This window comes from Bombina bombina, chromosome 1 (genome assembly GCF_027579735.1).
Source record: "Bombina bombina isolate aBomBom1 chromosome 1, aBomBom1.pri, whole genome shotgun sequence".
Lineage (NCBI taxonomy): Eukaryota > Metazoa > Chordata > Amphibia > Anura > Bombinatoridae > Bombina > Bombina bombina.
This window is the reverse complement of record NC_069499.1, coordinates 644,399,470-644,422,463: the sequence shown is the minus strand read 5'-3', so window position 1 is coordinate 644,422,463 and position 22,994 is coordinate 644,399,470. Positions and strand designations below refer to the sequence as shown.

The 22,994-nt window shown below is 41.4% G+C and overlaps 1 protein-coding gene across 1 annotated transcript in view; it reads right to left on the bottom strand.

Moving 5' to 3' along the window:
* GCNA (germ cell nuclear acidic peptidase) overlaps window positions 1-22,994 on the bottom strand; it is a 178,066-nt gene that overhangs the window by 136,185 nt on the left and 18,887 nt on the right. The window contains exons 6-8 of the mRNA XM_053714019.1: window positions 4,706-4,788; window positions 4,145-4,531; window positions 678-840 (exon numbers count right to left, since the gene is read on the bottom strand). Of these exons, the coding sequence (XP_053569994.1) occupies window positions 678-840; window positions 4,145-4,531; window positions 4,706-4,788 (633 nt within the window). The remainder of the gene's footprint in view (window positions 1-677; window positions 841-4,144; window positions 4,532-4,705; window positions 4,789-22,994) is intronic.

Below are 22,994 nucleotides of genomic sequence, written 5' to 3'. Positions count from 1 at the left end.
TACAACAACTTTATTGCATGAAGTTAAAAGAAAACAGGTTTGCCCAAAAGTTTGATATTAGTCCTAGTGGTAAAGATCAGTATAATATGCAAAGCTTAGTTCTCATGCTTACTACATAGATACGTAAATAACATTGAAACCTTTAAAAAAAAACAAAAAAACTTTAAACCTTTTGCGTTACTCTTTCTTCTAGAACAGTGATGGTGAACCTTGGCACTCCAGATGTTTCAGAACTGCATTTCCCATGATGCTCAACTGGACTTCAGAGTGCCTAAGCATCATGGGAAATGTAGTTCTGAAACATCTGGAGTGCCAAGGTTCACCATCACTGTTCTAGAATAATAAAACAACAATCAATGAGTAAGATGTCCTTTAAGTATGGGCAACCCTGTTAAAAACAATATTACAGGTTATGCCAGTCCTGTATAAACAACCATTTTCTTTAGTTATTATTTCATTGCATTGAGTTACTGGAATGCTGCAAGCACTTACAAAACAATTGATGTGTGAACTTCTAAACTAGACCAAGGGTGTACATAAATAAATAATATTAGTAACTAGAGAAGTACATGAATAAAATGATAGAGATTAGAACTTTGACCTTTCATTTTTCAATTATAAAGTGCTAATTAGAAATGACCTGAATCCAATGTCAGACAGAACAGAAAATCACATACACACTGTCTGAACGCGGTTTCTCAAATGGCTCATCGGGTAGGTTAAAAACTTTTTCAGAGGAGGTGCGTGGTTTGGCTGGCAGTTCACTTTGCGACTTGGGTTTTCTAATGAAACCATTTTCCCTTTGGTTTGTTAAATCAATGCAAGGCATTTTCGTTGATTCTGAAAATGAAAGAACGCATAGTTAACATTTTGTCTCAGTAAGCATAATTCATCTGTAATATGATATTGACCTTAGCTAAACAAATACAAATGTATACCATTTTACTATTAGCAATGAAAACAGATATACAGGGGTCAACATATTGATTTGAGGTTTAAATGCCAGATACCCAAGTCATACACTGTATGTATATTATATGTTGTAAGCTCTCTAGGAAGCAGGGGCCTGTAATCCTGTCCCAGACTGCCTTCCCAGTTTTGTCTTTATTGTCCCAAGTGTATAATGTATTTTATGAACATCTGCACTTCTAATATCAGACTCTTAATTCCATGGACATTCTGGTATAGAAATCTCAATAAAAGGGACATTTGTCTATATCATCAAGGACTTTAAAGCGATAGAAAGATCAAAAATGAAATACGCACTTCAATTTGAAATATACTTCCCATTAACAAATAAATGCTTCTAGTGTAAGCTATTACAGTTTTTTCAGTGGTATATGTACATATCCTGTGAGGGCTTGCTCACCAGTATTTAAACACAGCACCTTCTCAAAGGGTCAGCAGTGGTTTGTTTAGCACTAAGTCTTCAGAAGCAATACACGCCACTGCAGTGTTAATTTCGTCGACTAAAACTAGACTAAAATGACTATAAAACTAAAGAAATTCTGATGACTAAAATACGACTAAAACTAAAATTACATTTTAGTCAAAAGACTGACTAAAACTAAATCAAAATGACATTTTAGTCAAAAGACTATGACTAAAATTAAATCAAAATGACATTTTAGTCAAAAGACTATGACTAAAACAAAATTTGCTGAGAAAAACATTTTATGCAAGTTGTTATAATCAATCCATATCCAATTACTGCTCTTTTGTAAAATTTACGAAACTTAATTTTATTAAATTTTAAGATAAAGACATGTTATATACCACAACAGTTAAATCTGTTAAATCTGTATTGCATGTTCAAACCTTAATACCATAAATAAAAACAGGTTAATAAACCTTTACTCCAGGAGTATATAATGAGTTTGGAAGTTCTAGAGCAGTGCTAATATCGTTGCCGAAACTTTTTCGAATCTGTGAACAATCAATTGATTCTTCCTATAGAAATAAGCATAACCCACAAGTATGGGTTTAAATTATGCTGTGCCTGTGCTATCTGCAGAAACTTTTTGTTGTGTTGAGTTACTTGTTTTAATTATTAACAGAGAACTGTTAAAGGTTTTATATTGGGTTATATGTTCAATTTAGCCAATACAGTTTACAGGGTTTTTTTTATATTTTAAAGTTGCACTTCTGTTTTTTTTATGAAACTTGGTTTTATTTAATTGTAAGTTTAATAAAGATGTTACATATCACAACGGCTAAATCTGTGTCTGTATTGCATGTTTAAACCTTAATACCATAAATATTAACAGGTATTATGTTTACTCCTGAAGTATATAATCAGTTTGCAAATTATAGAGAAATGCTTAAATAACGCATTACACTTTAACTAAACCCCTTAGATTTTAGTTGACTAAAATCTACTGGGATTTAGTTGACTAAAATCTACTGAAAATTCACTCTACTAAAACAATTCAGATGACTAAAATACGACTAAAACTAAAATGGCATTTTAGTCAAAAGACTAAAACTAAGACTAAATTGAAATTTGCCGTCAAAATTAACACTGCGCCACTGCTGACTCTCAACCATGGTGTTTGATACTGGTGCACGGCCCTCACAGCATGTGCCTCAGAGAAATAGCGTAAAAGAGAATGGATGAGATCAGCATAATACTTTTACTCAAATATGTTTTGCTAATAGAAGAATATTGCAAAAATGATTATATTTCAAAATTATGTGCACCTATGAACATTTCCTTTTTGACCTTTCTAGCCCTTTAAAGTCCTTGATGCTGTAGCTAAACGTCAGTTATTGGCATATAAAAAGGGATATGAAACCCAAAAATGTTCTTCTTTGATTCAGATAGCGCATATGATTTTATACAACATTCTAATTTATTTCTATTATCAATTTTTCTTTTCTCTCTTGGTATCTTTTGTTGAAAAGCAGGAACATAGTTCAGGAGCCTGCCCATGTTTGGAGCACTATATGGCAGCAGCTTTGCAAGAATGTTATCCATTTGCAAGCACTAGATAGCAGCACTATGTCTGGCCACGTAGTGCTTTAGACACCTACCTAGGTATCTCTTCAACATAGAATATCACAGGAACAAAGCAATTTTGATAATAGAAGTATGTTGGAAACTTTTTTTTAAATGTTATGCTCTGTCTGAATCACAAAAAAAAAAGATGTGGGTTTAATTTCCTTTAAAGGGCTAAATGCAAATGTAGCACAGCATTGGTGAATTTGGCCTACAGTTATAGCGTATTGCAACTCACAAGAGTTCACAAGACAAAGTTTGGTGCAAAAACAGTTGAGAAGCTGCTCAGAGACTGTATACAGTTCAACAAAAGAAGAAAGGTTATCGTAGGATTCACAAAGAACTTTTAAAACCCTGGAAAACAGTATTTTAGCACAGATGATGTCATAAATAATGAAATAATAAGGCTCTAATTGTATCTCCTCTCAGACCTGTAATAGATGTCACTACCCAATTAGCCTAAGGAAGGACCGTTCCTACCCCCTTTAATCTGCAGCTGGGTGTGTGCAGGGCTGTGTGGGAGAATGAATAACTATAAAAATTATTTATTTAGTTGCTATTTTATGTAGCCTCGTATCACTCAAACTCTCCCCTTTCCATCCCTCTTCTCTACACCCCTTTCTCTTTCTCTCCCCTTTTTTCCCCCTCATGTTTAGCTAGTAACTTCTTTCTTTGTAAACACTTAGTTTCTGTCTAATAAAATAAAAAATTTCATCAAGCAGCATCCTGATATCCTAAGATAAAAGGTAGTACTGGTGAGATAACTAAGAAATAAGCAGATACTACAGTATAGCACTGCAGAATTTGTCAGCACTTTACAAATGATGAGAATCATAATAATATACAAATACATCACAATCCTACAATGTCATTTTGTTGCCTTGTACAATAGATACTTTAAAAAAATCCTAATGAACAAAACAAGATATGCTGGCAAGGCAAGAGTATTGGTATTTGGTAGACTGACTAATACAAAAAAAAAAAAAAAAAAAAAAACCAAGAGCCCTGTCTTGAATAATTACTTAAAACAGAGTGTTTGCAATGCATCCCTAATGTTTAGAAATTCTGTAAAAGTTGTTTAAACATAGTTCTAGCATTCACACAAGAAAACGTAAACATTACAGACCACACAATTACAATCCCAACCTGCTACAATGGGTTTCGGATGGTGGGGACTCTTGGCAGTTGAATTCGGTGTCTGGCCCTTGGTTCGGTTTTTTATTCTTTCCACAAGACTTTCAAACTCTTCATCCGAGCTCCCAGAACTCCCAGGGGTATTCAGTTTGATGAGCGGGAGAGAAACGTTTTCTTTTTCCTTTCCTAGTATCTTCCCAGTACTGTTTTTTTCAATACTTTGCTTGCTCTTACTTTGCAGTTTAACATTATTTCCACTTTTAATCCTGTCTTTCCAAGTATTTTGCATAACATCAGAATCACTGTCACTTATAAAGACTGGAGACACTACACCTTGAGAGGACACTGAACCTTGTTCGGCAGACGAAGACACTTCAGATTTTTTAGAACTCTTTGGTCCTATGGACAGACAGAACACATTACATAAGCGTGTTGTGATAAAAACCAAACAAAAACAAAACACATCATTTGCTTTTTCGTCCTGAGACTGGTACTTTACAATAGACGAAAGAACCCCAATTCTTGCATTCAGATTAAGTTCTAAGGAACATCTCAAAGATACAGTAGACTTACCAGTCTTGCTTCTTGTATACTTTCCATTACTCGGGAAAATGGAAGTAAAATCATCGTCTGAATCAATAATAAAGTCCTTCAAGCTGTAAAATTAGAAAAAGTGATTTTAATAGAACAATTTAAAGGGCCACTAAACCCAAAATCTTTCTTTCATGATTCAGATAGAGAATAGAAATGTAAACAACATTACAATTTACTTCCATTATTTATTTTGCTTCATTTTTTAAATATCCTTAGTTGAAGAAAAAGCAATGAACATGGTGAGCCAATCACACGATGCTTCTATGTGCAGCAACCAATCAGCAGCTAGTGAGCATATCTAGATATGCTTTTCATCAAAGACTATCAAGAGAATAAAACAAATTAGATAATATAAGTAAATTAGAAAGATGTTTAAAATTGCATTCTCTTTCTAAATCATAAAAGAAAAAATGTGGATGGCATGTCCATTTAAGTATGAAAGATAAATGTAAATAGATTCACATTCAATTGGACATGACATTCTTGCTTGGCTTTATGCAAACAAAAGAATAGAAAAGTCAAAAATAAACTCTCATGACTCAGAGCATGTCATTTAAAGAAACATTTATCACATTTACTTCTCTCTCTTGGTATCTTTGTTGAAACGTACAAAAAGGTTCAGTTAACATGTTCCAGTGGCAATAATTAAATCTCTTTTACAGAGAGTATTACAGACCTTGCAGTAAGGTTTAGGATATTAAAAGTTGCTGTTTCCTCAAACACTCGTGCAGATTTAAATTATGCAAAAGGCACTGTCCACTAATGTGCAGATTTTTTTTAAAGCCTTTAAAGCCATTTAAACAAAATGGCAGAGCTGCACTGTTTGTACACAGCAAACAAGCCCGCTGGTCTACCAAAACCAAGTAGATTGCTGAGGAACTAACTTATGGTGTTTGGATCCTTATTTTACTAGAGTGCTACTGTTGGTCAAGCAAGTGTGAGGTGGCTGGTGCAATGAACGATAACAAAATGTGACAAGTAAAAAATAACAGCCGACACTTAAAGGGACAGTCTAGTCAAAATTAAACTTTCATTATTCAGATAGGACTTGTAATTTTAATCAACTTTCCAATTTACTTTTATCATCAAATTTACTTTTTTCCTCTTGGTATTCTTAGTTGAAACTAAACCTAGGCAGACTCATATGCTAATTTCTAAGCCCTTGAGGGCTGCCTATTATCACATGCTTTTTAAATTGCTTTTCAACACAGACTGAAAGTACACCTGGGCCATATAGATAACACTGTGTTCAGGCACAGAAAGTTATTTAAAGGGACATGAAACCCACATTTTTTCTTTTGTGATTTAGAAAGAGCATGTCATTTTAAACAACTTTCTCATTAACTTCTATTATCTAATTTGCTTAATTCTCTTGATATCATTTCCTAAAAAGCATATCAGTAGGTGCTGATTGGTTGCTGCACATAGATGTCTTGTGTGATTGGCTCACCCATGTGCATTGCTATTTCTTCAACAAAAGATATCTAAATAATTAAGCAAATTAGATAATAGAAGTAAATTGGAATGTTGTTTAAAATTCTCTCCCTGAATCATGAAAGAAAATTTTGGGTTTAGTGTCCCTTTAAGATTTAGCACAACACAATGGAAGAAGGTTCTTAGATAAAAGGTAATCACAGAGGTAAAAAGTATATTAATATAACAGTGTTGGTTATACAAAACTGGGGAATGGGTAATTAAGGGATTATCTATCTTTTAAAACAATAACAATTCTATTGTAGACTGTCCCTTTAACGCTTGTAGGGATGAAAGCAACACTACACGTCAGGAATTTGGTTTTATTTATGGTGAACACCACCATCCACATCAGTTACTTATGCTCTGGTGGAACTGCAGATCTATAAAATTTAACTTTTTTTCTTACGATGGCATGACAGTATCCAGACAGATAAGCCAGTTGTGCTATTCCTGCTTTTCCTTAACCTTTTTCAAGCAAAAAACAACATCATGTTTATATAGTGATCTTTTATATGATGAAAGTACTATGGAGCAATCAGAATTACTGATACCCGCTCCTGTTTGATGCGGGCCACCACTCGAGGAAGAAGCAGTAATGGAGGAAAAAGATGTGAGTTTGAACCTCCAGGGCACTGCTAGTGCATCTATTGGATCCGCTTGGGGATCCCTCGACCTCAACCCATGCCAGGGTAGCTTGATATTGAAACGGGACGCCATGAGATCTATCTCCGGCGTCCCCCACTTGCTCCATATGTCTGCAAAGACGGAGAGACTATTCCCCTGGATAGAAGGATTGCCTGCTGAGAAAATCCGCTTCCCAATTGTCCACACCCGGAATGTGGATCGCTGACAGCGAACAGCTGTAGGTCTCCGCCCACTCCAGAAACGGATATACTTCCTTCATCGCCAAGGAACTTCTCGTTCCCCCCTGATGTTTGATGTAAGCTATCAAGGTTATATTATTGTCCGATTGGAATCTGATAAACTGGGATGAACCCAGAAGTGGCCAAGCCTTCAAGGTCTTGAAGATTGCCCGTAGTTCCAAAATATTGATCGGGAGGGAGGACTCCTCCTGAGTCCACAACTCCTGTGCCATCCTGGCACCCCAAACAGCTCCCCATCGGGATAGGCTTGCATCCGTAGTCACAATCTCCCAGGATGGTCTTAAGAAGCATGTCCCTCGGACAGATGATCTGGACAAAGCCACCAAGAGAGAGATTCTCTCGACCGGCTGTCTAATACAATCTGTTGAGACAGATCTAAATATTCCACTGCCTCAACATGCACAGTTATAAAGGTCTGAGACGGAACCTGGCAAAAGGCATGATGTCCATGCAGGACACCATGAGACCAATCACCTCCATTCACTGAGCCACAGAGGGACTCAATGAGGTCTGGAGGGCAAGACATGCCATAGTTAGCTTACAAGTCTGGTCTGTATCATCATGGATATGGAGTCTATTATAGTACCCAGCAATTCCACCCTGGAACTTGGGATAAGAGAACTCTTTTCCAAGTTTATCTTCCATCCATGTGATCAAAGAAGACTGAGAAGGGACTTCGAGAACTCTTTCACAAGATGAAAGGATGGTGCTTGCACCAGAATATTGTCCAAGTATGGGGCTACTACCATACCCCGAGTTCTGGCAACAGCTAGAAAAGCCCCCTAAACCTTTGTAAAGATTCTTGGCGCAGTAGCTAGGCCAAACGGAAGGGCAATAAACTGGAAGTGCTGGTCCAGAAATGCAAACCACAAGAACAAAGTGTTCCCTGTGGATTGGAACATGAAGGTAAGCGTCCTTCAGATCTATAGTGGTCATAAACTGGCCTTCCTGAATTAAAGGAAAGATAGACCTTATCTCCATCTTGAAGCAAGGGACACTAAGAAATTTGTTTAAGCACTTTAGGTCCAGAATTGGGCGGAAAGTTTCCTCCTTCTTTGGGACCACGAAAAGATTTAAATAAAACCCCAAACCTCTTTGTTCGATAGGCACCGGAACATCTAAGGAGGATAGATCCCAAACGCACCCTAGAAAGGCACAATGCTTTTCTGGTCTGGTAGACAGATTCGAGAGAAGGAATCTGCCCCTTGGCGGGTTGAGATTTGACGCCTATCTTGTATCCCTGAGATAAGACCTCCAGGACCCACGGATACTGTACGTCGTTGAACCAGGCGTCTGAAAAAAAAAAGAAAGAGACAGTCTGCCCCCTACACGATCCAATCCCGGATCAGGGCAGCCCCTTAATGCAGATTTGTTTTCAGCAGGCTTCTTATTCTGCTTGGATTTATTTCAGGACTGAGCCGGCTTCCAAGTACTCTTGGGTTGCTGGGGCTTGGAGAGGGTTGTTGTTGGGATTGGTCAGAACGAAAAAACATAATTTATGCTTACCTGATAAATTTATTTCTCTTGTAGTGTATCCAGTCCACGGATCATCCATTACTTGTGGGATATTCTCCTTCCCAACAGGAAGTTGCAAGAGGATCACCCACAGCAGAGCTGCTATATAGCTCCTCCCCTCACTGCCATATCCAGTCATTCGACCGAAACAAGACGAGAAAGGAGAAACCATAGGGTGCAGAGGTGACTGTAGTTTAATTAAAATTTAGACCTGCCTTAAAAGGACAGGGCGGGCCGTGGACTGGATACACTACAAGAGAAATAAATTTATCAGGTAAGCATAAATTATGTTTTCTCTTGTTAAGTGTATCCAGTCCACGGATCATCCATTACTTGTGGGATACCAATACCAAAGCTAAAGTACACGGATGATGGGAGGGACAAGGCAGGAACTTAAACGGAAGGAACCACTGCCTGTAGAACCTTTCTCCCAAAAACAGCCTCCGAAGAAGCAAAAGTGTCAAATTTGTAAAATTTTGAAAAGGTGTGAAGCGAAGACCAAGTCGCAGCCTTGCAAATCTGTTCAACAGAGGCCTCATTTTTAAAGGCCCAGGTAGAAGCCACAGCTCTAGTAGAATGAGCTGTAATCCTTTCAGGGGGCTGCTGTCCAGCAGTCTCATAGGCTAAGCGTATTATGCTCCGAAGCCAAAAGGAGAGAGAGGTTGCCAAAGCTTTTTGACCTCTACTCTGTCCAGAGTAAACGACAAACAGGGCAGATGTTTGACGAAAATATTTAGTAGCCTGTAAGTAAAACTTCAAGGCACGAGGGGGGGCGGAGCCAGCCATGCTCCCGGGCAGACGTGTATCATTGAAGCTCCGGCTTTAAATTGACAAATTTTGTACAAATTTTGTACTTCTAATTGCCCAGGGTTGCTTAACCATGTCCTAACTGAAGCTTCTACCGTGGGGACGCTAACTAAACCATCTTGTCCCTTGTGAAATTATTTGACTGTAGCAGTTTACTATCTGTTGTGGCAGAGACGGCAGCAGTGGAGATCATCGGGGAGCGGCCATCTTGCTTTCCCAGTAACGCTTGGAATATCGTTTTGTGGCTGCGAGTACCTAACGACAATCTAGCCCAGGCGCATAGCTTTGACTGAAATGGAGGTGTCAGGTATGGATATCCTTGGTGCCATTGAGGCACTGGTGGGCACTCACTTTCGCAAACTAGAGGCGCATATGGTGGCGGCATTCAGTTCAAGCCCACATCCCAATCTGGGGGCCCTTGTGGATCATGTGGCTGATAATGGGGCCATCTCTATAAATCTTATATCTCCCATCTACCCCCAGGAATTTGTGGGCACTTCACAGAGCACAACAGAAGGAGAGTGTCAGCGGGTCGTCTTGTTGACCCAGGTGCCTACCTATGCGGGAGAAAGCACAGCATCACATCCTATTGGACAAGGTGCTACAATAGCTACTAAAGAGCCAATCGAGAGGGATGACCTTAAGGCAACCAAGGAAAAATCTGTGAGAATGAAGCTTATAGACCCTCGTAATGCTTTGGTTACTTGGCGCCATGGCTACAGCTGCTTTAGATCTACACAGCATTTCTCACTAATCGTGTGTGCCGGCATTTTTTTTTCCGCTAGACCCGCATTCAGCAACATGTTCTCAGGCTATCCAGCTTCCCTGTTTGAGAGAGCAGGAATGGGGTGAATTCTCTAACTTTCTATGTCATTCAGTCATTCATATCGTCCACAGTTACTTAGGAGACTGCATTTAGACTCGGACTCAAAGACCCTACATTCCAAATTAACTCTATAATTATTTTCTTCTGGTTTCCTAGTGTGCATGGAGTTGCTCTGCCTAGATTCACAACATGCTTTTGTATGCATATAGTTTGTGGCTAGAACGCAGTATTTACCCAATTTCTAGGAAACTTTCATACTGTTAAGTTTTATTGTACTGTGCACATGTTTCTAGGTTTATTTAGGTAGTTTGGAGAACTAGCTGAGTAGTGTATATTAAATTACATGTCTAACTGAAGTGTACCAATTCTCTGCCTGCACTTAACTAGCCTCTCATGCCAGTATCTAACTGCCCAAGTTCCAGTTTTAAGTATATCCTAATTACACTGGTCCCTGTTTCTCAACGCATATTATAGAGGTCTCTTATGTTCGTCATTGATTTGGGAAGCTATCCCATAGGTTGCTTCAGAGCTAAATTCTGTAGTTTGCTGTGTAGTGGCTATAATTATGTGAATGTCATAATGGTTATTAACTGTTTACACTGCTATCCTCTGTTTGGAATGCTGGACTCACTTTGCTATACATCCTCTACTATATAGCTTTGCCTGTTACCGCTAGAGATATTTAAAGTTCTTACTGACACAGTTGCCCACTTATAATCACTTCAGGGGGTTTCTCAACTTGCTTGTTACAATGACCTTACTGCTGGAGCCTAAACCATTGGTATGGACATAACTATTGTGGGCCTACCCCTATGAGAATATAGAACAGATTTAAAAGTATCATGATTTAGGTCCGTGTTATATATTGAACTCTCTTTACCACTGTGCATGCCCATTATAAAAGTCATGACTTGCTAGTGTCTCTTAGCAGTAGTCCTCACAGCCCAGTATAACACTTTGTTTCGTAGCTTCCCCCTTGGCTCAATACCCACCCAGCACTTTTTTATATGTACCCATATGTTGTACAACATTAATTCTTCACTAGACTTCTGCCCATAATAGAGAAGGATGTCCACAAAATATTTTATCTGGTAACACTGAGTATGCACTCTTCTCCTGCTTTTCGTCTAGAGATAGTTTGGGGGCTTGGATGTCTGCGGCCGGGATGTCTGAGTTCACTAACATATTTACAGATATCATATGTAGAATGCATACAGATCAGGGCCTTAGAGTCAACATTTAGTGTGGGCTGGACTCACACTAACCTCACTACTTAAGATCCCTGTACTTCAATTATTCTAAATAAGCTATATGGATAACGCCAAATTTATAAGTTTAGTCATTAAAGCTAAGCTCAATAATAGCCAAGCATACCATCTACTTATCACAGCTTTATAACCATCTCATTCCCCCTCCATATTGTGCTTTCTGGGCAGTATGAGCTAATTGTGCCCTCTATCCTATCAATCATATTAAGAGTTTTGAATTGGTCTTCTAAGCAAACATAATCCTAACATCCAACTGAGGCTCCCATGATAACCATTACATTTTTGGCTAACAACGCATAGGATATACATGACATCTTTCATTTCACATGTATTAGCCACACACAAACAGTTTTTTAACTAATATTCTACATTTATATTCTTGACATTTAAATATTCAGCTCACCACCTCCCTCCCCCCTCTATATAATATGTCTCCTAGGTCTAGGAGAACTAAATACGCGGTTCCTCTTGCCTATACCGCACTTTCTATCACCCCCTTAAGTATTACAGCTACCTATTTATGTCTACATACCCTAACATGCTATTTCTACAGCAAAATTATATTTTTATTACAATACCATTTGCTAAATAATACTCACATTATATACCGCATTATATCATATATTCTATATCACACTCTATGCTTTGGTTAACAAAAAATCGAGGTTTGTTAATGAGATCCGAAAGTGGTCTCCTCTGTTTATAATTGCCTTCTCTCACTTTAGTGTTTTCTATTACTCATGATGGTCCGAGAGTGGCCTAAGGCACCATGTAGAAGGTTTCTAAATGACTGGCATCCTCTGTATACAGTGGCTACATAGCATGTAAATTGTTGTCTTTACGTTTCTTATATTTTTTTTATTTCACCATTCCTGTAACATTGACGCCTTACTGTATGTGCCGTATGTTGCAAAAACTTATTTTATTTGGTTAATGTATGCTGTTAAATATACCTCAATAAAAAAAAAAAAAAAAAAAAAAAAAAAAAAAAAAAAACAAACTTCAAGGCACGGACTACGTCCAGATTATGCAAAAGACGTTCCTTCTTTGAAGAAGGATTAGGACACAATGATGGAACAACAATCTCTTGATTGATATTCCTGTTAGAAACCACCTTAGGTAAAAACCCAGGTTTGGTACGCAGAACTACCTTGTCTGAATGAAAAATCAGATAAGGAGAATCACAATGTAAGGCAGATAACTCAGAGACTCTTCGAGCCGAGGAAATCAAAAACAGAACTTTCCAAGATAAAAGTTTAATATCAATGGAATGAAGGGGTTCAAACGGAACTCCCTGAAGAACTTTAAGAACCAAGTTTAAGCTCCACGGGGGAGCAACAGTTTTAAACACAGGCTTAATCCTAACCAAAGCCTGACAAAATGCCTGGACGTCTGGAACTTCTGCCAGACGCTTGTGCAAAAGAATAGACAGAGCAGAGATCTGTCCTTTTAAAGAACTAGCTGATAAGCCTTTGTCCAAACCCTCTTGGAGAAAGGACAATATCCTAGGAATCCTAACCTTACTCCATGAGTAACTCTTGGATTCACACCAATAAAGATATTTACGCCATATCTTATGGTAGATTTTCCTGGTGACAGGCTTCCGAGCCTGTATTAAGGTATCAATGACTGACTCGGAGAAGCCACGCCTTGATAGAATCAAGCGTTAAATCTCCATGCAGTCAGTCTCAGAGAAAGTAGATTTGGATGATTGAAAGGACCTTGTATTAGAAAGTCCTGCCTCAGAGGCAGAGTCCATGGTGGAAGAGATGACATGTCCACTAGGTCTGCATACCAGGTCCTGCGTGGCCACGCAGGCGCTATCAGAATCACCGATGCTCTCTCCTGTTTGATTTTGGCAATCAGTCGAGGGAGCAGAGGAAACGGTGGAACACATAGGCCAGGTTGAAGAACCAAGGAGCTGCTAGAGCATCTATCAGCGTTGCTCCCGGGTCCCTGGACCTGGATCCGTAACAAGGAAGCTTGGCGTTCTGGCGAGACGCCATGAGATCCAGTTCTGGTTTGCCCCAACGATGGACCAGTTGAGCAAACACCTCCGGATGGAGTTCCCACTCCCCCGGATGAAAAGTCTGACGACTTAGAAAATCCACCTCCCAGTTCTCTACGCCTGGGATGTGGATCGCTGACAGGTGGCAAGAGTGAGACTCTGCCCAGCGAATTATCTTTGAGACTTCTAACATCGCTAGGGAACTCCAGGTTCCCCCTTGATGGTTGATGTAAGCCACAGTCGTGATGTTGTCCGACTGAAATCTGATGAACCTCAGTGTTGCTAACTGAGGCCAAGCTAGAAGAGCATTGAATATTGCTCTTAACTCCAGAATATTTATTGGGAGAAGTTTCTCCTCCTGAGTCCACGATCCCTGAGCCTTCAGGGAGTTCCAGACTGCGCCCCAACCTAGAAGGCTGGCATCTGTTGTTACAATCGTCCAATCTGGCCTGCAAAGGTCATACCCTTGGACAGATGGACCCGAGAAAGCCACCAGAGAAGAGAATCTCTGGTCTCTTGATCCAGATTTAGTAGAGGGGACAAATCTGAGTAATCCCCATTCCACTGACTTAGCATGCATAATTGCAGCGGTCTGAGATGCAGGCACGCAAATGGCACTATGTCCATTGCCGCTACCATTAAGCCGATTACTTCCATGCACTGAGCCACTGACGGGCGTGGAATGGAATGAAGGACACGGCAAGCATTTAGAAGTTTTGGTAACCTGGACTCAGGTTAAATTTTCATCTCTACAGAATCTATAAGAGTCCCTAGGAAGGAGACTCTTGTGAGTGGTGATAGAGAACTCTTTTCCACGTTCACTTTCCACCCATGCGACCTCAGAAATGCCAGAACTATCTCTGTATGAGACTTGGCAATTTGAAAGCTTGACGCCTGTATCAGGATGTCGTCTAGATACGGAGCCACCGCTATGCCTCGCGGTCTTAGAACCGCCAGAAGTGAGCCCAGAACCTTTGTAAAAATTCTCGGGGCAGTGGCCAACCCGAAGGGAAGAGCTACAAATTGGTAATGCCTGTCTAGAAAGGCAAACCTTAGGAACCGATGATGATCTTTGTGAATCGGTATGTGAAGGTAGGCATTCACTGTGGTCATGTACTGACCCTCTTGGATCATGTGTAGGATGGTCCGAATAGTTTCCATTTTGAATGATGGAACTCTGAGGAATTTGTTTAAGATCTTTAGATCCAAGATTGGTCTGAAGGTTCCCTCTTTCTTGGGAACCACAAACAGATTTGAATAAAATCCCTGTCCTTGTTCCGTCCGCGGAACTGGATGGATCACTCCCATTACTAGGAGGTCTTGCACACAGCTTAGGAATGCCTCTTTCTTTATCTGGTTTGATGATAACCTTGAAAGATGAAATCTCCCTTGTGGAGGAGAAGCTTTGAAGTCCAGAAGATATCCAATGCCCAGGGATCCTGAACATCTCTTGCCCACGCCTGGGCGAAGAGAGAAAGTCTGCCCCCACTAGATCCATTTCCGGATAGGGGGCCGTTCCTTCATGCTGTCTTGGGGGCAGCAGCAGGCTTCCTGGCCTGCTTGCCCTTGTTCCAGGACTGGTTAGGTTTCCAGGCCTGTCTGGAATGAGAAACAGTTCCCTCTTGTTTTGAAGCGGAGGAAGTTGAAATAACAGTGAAAAAATGCAGTTACACTAACGAAATTTTTACAGTGTATGTAATAAGTTAGCAGAGCATTGCACCAACTTACAAATGGATTATTAACCCCTTAATACCAAAAACGGAATAACAAATGACAAAAACGTTTTTTAAACAGTCACAACAACTGCCACAGCTCTACTGTGGCTTTTTACCTCCCTCAATACGACTTTTGAAGCCTTTTGAGCCCTTCAGAGAAGTCCTGGATCATGCAGGAAGAAGCTGGATGTCTGTGTCTAATTTTTGCTGTGCAAAAAAACGCCAAAATAGGCCCCTCCCACTCATATTACAACAGTGGGAAGCCTCAGGGAACTGTTTCTAGGCCAAATTCAAGCCAGCCATTTGGAAAAAAAACTAGGCCCCAATAAGTTTTATCACCAAACATATGTAAAAAACTATTAAACATGCTAGCAAACGTTTTAAAATACACTTTTATAAGAGTATGTATCTCTAGTCGCTATCACTGCATTTAAGGCTTTACTTACATTACTTCGGTATCAGCAGCATTTTCTAGCAAATTCCATCCCTAGGAAAATATTTTAACTGCACATACCTTATTGCAAGAAAACCTGCACGCTATTCCCCCTCTGAAGTTACCTCACTCCTCAGAATATGTGAGAACAGCAAAGGATCTTAGTTACTTCTGCTAAGATCATAGAAAACGCAGGCAGATTCTTCTTCTAAATGCTGCCTGAGAAACAGTACACTCCGGTACCATTTAAAAATAAAAATCTTTTGATTGAAGAAATAAACTAAGTATAAAACACCACAGTCCTCTTACGACCTCCATCTTAGTTGAGAGTTGCAAGAGAATGACTGGATATGGCAGTGAGGGGAGGAGCTATATAGCAGCTCTGCTGTGGGTGATCCTCTTGCACCTTCCTGTTGGGAAGGAGAATATCCCACAAGTAATGGATGAACCGTGGACTGGATACACTTAACAAGAGAAATAGAAGATTGTCGTCCCTTAGACTTGTTCTTATCTCGCGATAGGAAGGCATCCTTGCCTCCCGTAACTGTAGAAATAATGGACTCCAGGCCTTGACCAAATAAAATCTTTCCCTTGAAGGGAAAAGAAAGGAGTCTGGACTGAGAAGTCATATCCGCAGACCAAGACTTCAACCAGAGCGCCTAGGCCTTCGCATTTAGGCGAATAATTTTCATGTTCACATCACAGATAAAAGAATTAGCAATTCTCAGAGCTTTAATTCTGTCTTGAATATCCTCGAGGGGAGACTCCACCTCATTAAGTTCTGACAAAGTCACACCAGTAGGTAGCCGCTCTGGCAACCACGGCAACTGCAGCCGACGGTTGAAACAAAAATCCCGTATGTTGAAACATCTTTCTCAGAAAGCTTTCTATTTTCTTATCCATCAGCTCTCTGAACGAAGAACTATCCTCAAGAGGTATAGTAGTATATTTAGCAAGCGTAGAGATAGCACCATCCACCTTAGGAATGGAGCCCCACAAATCCAATTGAGAGTCTGGGACCATGAATAACTTTTTAAAAGTAGATGAGGGGGAAAAGGAAGAACCAATTCTTTCCCATTCGTTCTTAATACAGTTCGCCATCTTAACCAGCACAGGAAAAATCAAAAGATCTTTCCTGTCTTCGTAAACTCTAATTTAGGTATCATAGGTTCTTCAGGCAGCGTGGCCTCTGGAACCTCTAACGTAGACAGAACCTCGTTTAATAAAAAACGCAAGTGCTCAATTTGAAATCTAAAGGACTATTCCTCCGGAGCAGGAGGCTTAGACACTAAGGACTCTGTGTTATGAACGTGGTATACTCCACTATCCGACCGAACTCGGCCAGTAGTCATCTTATCCCGGCATCGATCCGGAATGATAGGGAATATCCCAGAGCAGAGAAAGTTTGCAAGATGAGGTAAGCAGCACTCACCACAGGCAGGATAGTCTTCAGCAGCAACGATGAAGCAGCCAAAGGGTAAACCACTAGAATGGTCAGGCAGGCAGGGTTTGGCCAAAAAGAGGCAATCCAGAACAATAGGGGTTAATCAAGCAGAGAAGTCAGACAAGCAGAGTTCAGCAGCAGTATATAAATCCAGCAATATAGGGTTAACAGGCAGAGTAGTGAGACAAGCAGAGTTCAGCAGCAGTATATCAATCCAGCAATTTAGGGGTTAATAGGCAAAGTAGTCAGACAGGCAGGGTTCAGCAACTATAAGGCAAATCGCAGTAACGATCTATCACACCCAGGAGCACACAAAGTAACACCTATACTTGGGCAGTGATAGATCGTTACTGGTAAACTTACATAGGCGCAGGATTTGCACCACAGGAATCCGGACCGGCATCAGACAGAGGGCGCATGAGGCGATGACATCAGCGTTGCACGCATCCGGAGCCGACAATGAGCAGGGAAGGAGACACCGTGCCCCTAGCAACGGCTGGAGCGGCGCGGCGTGACACTACGACCCAGAAAGTTCACCCTCTGAAGCTACAGGGGTTACCTCATCATTGGTTAACTGGGACATAATAACTAAATCTGATAAATATTTAGATGACACCGGGTCAGGAGAGCTATGTTTAACTTTCTCTTGAGTTTGTTAGAGCGAGGTAATGCACTGAGGGCTGCACACACCGCCGTTTGTAACTGCGCTGCAAAGTCCGCAGGAAGAAGGCCCCCTCCAGATGGAGTATTAGATGTGCTACGGGGAACTGCATGTGAAGTGGATAATGTAGTAAGGGTAGTAATCTCATGGGACGACGAGTCCTGAGAGGTAGACGGCTCAGAGGGACTAAGAGCCTTAGCAGGCTTGTCTCCCTTCTTAGACTTTAGAACGGTGTTAAGGCATGTGGAACATAATTGAGTGGGCGAGAAAGCCACGGCCTCCTCACAATATAAACAGGTATGATTTAGTACAGAAGGAGTACCTTCTAACATGTCAGAGTCCTATAGCTCAGATTATCTCCACAGGAGGACACAAATAAAAAAAGGCTTAGATCAATACTTTGGGTTGTCTACTAAATAGTTTTGATAGGTTAATATATAAAAAACAGAATTTATGTTTACCTGATAAATTACTTTCTCCAACGGTGTGTCCGGTCCACGGCGTCATCCTTACTTGTGGGATATTCTCTTCCCCAACAGGAAATGGCAAAGAGCCCAGCAAAGCTGGTCACATGATCCCTCCTAGGCTCCGCCTACCCCAGTCATTCGACCGACGTTAAGGAGGAATATTTGCATAGGAGAAACCATATGTTACCGTGGTGACTGTAGTTAAAGAAAATAAATTATCAGACCTGATTAAAAAAACCAGGGCGGGCCGTGGACCGGACACACCGTTGGAGAAAGTAATTTATCAGGTAAACATAAATTCTGTTTTCTCCAACATAGGTGTGTCCGGTCCACGGCGTCATCCTTACTTGTGGGAACCAATACCAAAGCTTTAGGACACGGATGAAGGGAGGGAGCAAATCAGGTCACCTAAATGGAAGGCACCACGGCTTGCAAAACCTTTCTCCCAAAAATAGCCTCAGAAGAAGCAAAAGTATCAAATTTGTAAAATTTAGAAAAAGTGTGCAGTGAAGACCAAGTCGCTGCCTTACATATCTGATCAACAGAAGCCTCGTTCTTGAAGGCCCATGTGGAAGCCACAGCCCTAGTGGAGTGAGCTGTGATTCTTTCAGGAGGCTGCCGTCCGGCAGTCTCATAAGCCAATCGGATAATGCTTTTAATCCAGAAGGAGAGAGAGGTAGAAGTTGCTTTTTGACCTCTCCGTTTACCAGAATAAACAACAAACAAAGACAAAGTTTGTCTGAAATCCTTAGTAGCTGCTAAGTAAAATTTGAGAGCACGAACTACATCCAAGTTGTGCAACAAACGTTCCTTCTTTGAAACTGGATTAGGACACAAAGAAGGCACAACTATCTCCTGGTTAATGTCTTTGTTAGAAACAACTTTTGGAAGAAAACCAGGTTTAGTACGCAAAACCACCTTATCTGCATGGAACACCAGATAAGGAGAAGAACACTGCAGAGCAGATAATTCTGAAACTCTTCTAGCAGAAGAAATTGCAACCAAAAACAAAACTTTCCAAGATAATAACTTAATATCAACGGAATGTAAGGGTTCAAACGGAACCCCCTGAAGAACTGAAAGAACTAGGTTGAGACTCCAAGGAGGAGTCAAAATTTTGTAAACAGGCTTGATTCTAACCAGAGCCTGAACAAAGGCTAGAACATCTGGCACAGCTGCCAGCTTTTTGTGAAGTAACACAGACAAGGCAGAAATCTGTCCCATCAAGGAACTTGCAGATAATCCTTTTTCCAATCCTTCTCGAAGGAAGGATAGACTCTTAGGAATCTTAACCTTGTCCCAAGGGAATCCTGCAGATTCACACCAACAGATATACCAAATTATGTGGTAATTTTCTGGTTACAGGCTTTCAGGCCTGAACAAGAGTATTAATAACAGAATCTGAGAACCCTCGCTTTGATAAGATCAAGCGTTCAATCTCCAAGCAGTCAGCTGGAGTGGGTCGAACGGACCTAGAACAAGAAGGTCTCGTCTCAAAGGTAGCTTCCATGGTGGAGCCGATGACATATTCACCAGATCTGCATACCAAGTCCTGCGTGGCCACGCAGGAGCTATCAAAATCACCGACGCCCTCTCCTGATTGATCCTGGCTACCAGCCTGGGGATGAGAGGAAACGGCGGGAACACATAAGCTAGTTTGAAGGTCCAAGGTGCTACTAGTGCATCCACTAGAGCCGCCTTGGGATCCCTGGATCTGTACCCGTAGTAAGGAACTCTGAAGTTCTGACGAGAGGCCATCAGATCCATGTCTGGAATGCCCCACGGTTGAGTGACTTGGGCAAAGATTTCCGGATGGAGTTCCCACTCCCCCGGATGCAATGTCTGACGACTCAGAAAATCCGCTTCCCAATTTTCCACTCCTGGGATGTGGATAGCAGACAGGTGGCAGGAGTGAGACTCCGCCCATAGAATGATTTTGGTCACTTCTTCCATCGCTAGGGAACTCCTTGTTCCCCCCTGATGGTTGATGTATGAACTTGGCCCTCGCTAGCTGAGGCCAAGCTTTGAGAGCATTGAATATCGCTCTCAGTTCCAGAATATTTATCGGTAGAAGAGATTCTACCCGAGACCAAAGACCCTGAGCTTTCAGGGATCCCCAGACCGCGCCCCAGCCCATCAGACTGGCGTCGGTCGTGACAATGACCCACTCTGGTCTGCGGAAGGTCATCCCTTGTGACAGGTTGTCCAGGGACAGCCACCAACGGAATGAGTCTCTGGTCCTCCGATTTACTTGTATCTTCGGAGACAAGTCTGAATAGTCCCCATTCCACTGACTGAGCAGGAACAGTTGTAATGGTCTTAGATGAATGCGCACAAAAGGAACTATGTCCATTGCCGCTACCATCAAACCTATCACTTCCATGCACTGCGCTATGGAAGGAAGAGGAACGGAATGAAGTATCCGACAAGAGTCTAGAAGTTTTGTTTTTCTGGCTTCTGTCAGAAAAATCCTCATTTCTAAGGAGTCTATTATAGTTCCCAAGAAGGGAACCCTCGTTGACGGAGATAGAGAACTCTTTTCCACGTTCACTTTCCATCCGTGAGATCTGAGAAAGGCCAGGACAATGTCCGTGTGAGCCTTTACTTGAGGAAGGGACGACGCTCGAATCAGAATGTCGTCCAAGTAAGGTACTACAGCAATGCCCCTTGGTCTTAGCACCGCCAGAAGGGACCCTAGTACCTATGAGAAAATCCTAGGAGCAGTGGCTAATCCGAAAGAAAACGCCACGAACTGGAAATGCTTGTCCAGGAATTCAAACCTTAGGAACCGATGATGTTCCTTGTGGATAGGAATATGTAGATACGCATCCTTGAAATCCACCTTGGTCATGAATTGACCTTCCTGGATGGAAGGAAGAAGTGTTCGAATGGTTTCCATCTTGAACGATGGAACCTTGAGAAACTTGTTCAAGATCTTGAGATCTAAGATTGGTCTGAACGTTCCCTCTTTTTTGGGAACTATGAACAGATTGGAGTAGAACCCCATCCCTTGTTCTCCTAATGGAACAGGATGAATCACTCCCATTTTTAGCAGGTCTTCTACCCAATGTAAGAATGCCTGTCTTCTTATGTGGTCTGAAGACAACTGAGACCTGTGGAACCTCCCCCTTGGAGGAAGCCCCTTGAACTCCAGAGAATAACCTTGGGAGACTATTTCTAGCGCCCAAGGGTCCAGAACATCTCTTGCCCCAGCCTGAGCGAAGAGAGAGAGTCTGCCCCCCACCAGATCCGGTCCCGGATCGGGGGCCCGCATTTCATGCTGTCTTGGTAGCAGTGGCAGGTTTCCTGGCCTGCTTTCCTTTGTTCCAGCCTTGCATAGGTCTCCAGGCTGGATTGGCTTGAGAAGTATTACCTTCCTGCTTAGAGGACGTAGCCCTTGGGGCTGATCCGTTTCTGCGAAAGGGACGAAACTTAGGTTTATTTTTGGTCTTGAAAAGACCTATCCTGAGGAAGGGCGTGGCCCTTGCCCCCAGTGATATCAGAGATAATCTCTTTCAAGTCAGGGCCAAAGAGTGTTTTCCCCTTGAAAGGAATGTCAAGCAATTTGTTCTTGGAAGACGCATCCGCTGCCCAAGATTTTAACCAAAGCACTCTGCGCCACAATAGCAAACCCAGAATTTTTTCGCCGCTAACCTAGCCAATTGCAAGGTGGCGTCTAGGGTGAAAGAATTAGCCAATTTAAGAGCACGAATTCTGTCCATAATCTCCTCATAAGAAGAAGAATTACTAATAATCGCCTTTCCTAGCTCATCAAACTAGAAACACGCGGCTGCAGTGACAGGGACAATGCATGCAATTGGTTGTAGAAGGGAACCTTGCTGAACAAACATCTTTAGCAGACCTTCTAATTTTTTATCCATAGGATCTTGGAAAGCACAACTATCTTCTATGGGTATAGTGGCGCGCTTGTGTAGAGTAGAAACCGCCCCCTCGACCTTGGGGACTGTCTGCCATCAGTCCTTTCTGGTGTCGACTATAGGAAAACAATTTTATAAATATGGGGGGAGGTACTAAAGGTATACCGGGCCTGTCCCATTCTGTACTAACAATGTACGCCACCCGCTTGGATATAGGAAAAGCTTCGGGGGGCCCCGGGGCCTCTAAGAACTTTTCCATTTTACATAGTGGTTCTGGAATGACCAGATAATCACAATCATCCAAATTGGATAACACCTCCTTAAGCAGAGCGCGGAGATGTTCCAACTTAAATTTAAAAGTAATCACATCAGGTTCAGCTTGTTGAGAAATGTTTCCTGAATCTGAAATTTCTCCCTCAGACAAAACCTCCCTGGCCCCCTCAGACTGGTGTAGGGGCCCTTCAGAAACCATATCATCAGCGTTCTCATGCTCTACAGAATTTTCTAAAACAGAGCAGTCGCGCTTTCACTGATAAGTGGGCATATTGGCTAAAATGTTTTTGATAGAATTATCCATTACAGCCGTTAAATGTTGCATAGTAAGGAGTATTGGCGCACTAGATGTACTAGGGGCCTCCTGTATGGGCAAGACTGGTGTAGACGAAGGAGGGGATGATGCAGTACCATGCTTACTCCCCTCACTTGAGGAATCATCTTGGGCATCATTTTTACTAAATTTTTTTATGACATAAAATACATATAGTTAAATGAGAAGGAACCTTGGTTTCCCCACAGTCAGAACACAATCTATCTGGTAGTTCAGACATGTTAAACAGGCATAAACTTGATAACAAAGCACAAAAAACGTTTTAAAATAAAACCGTTA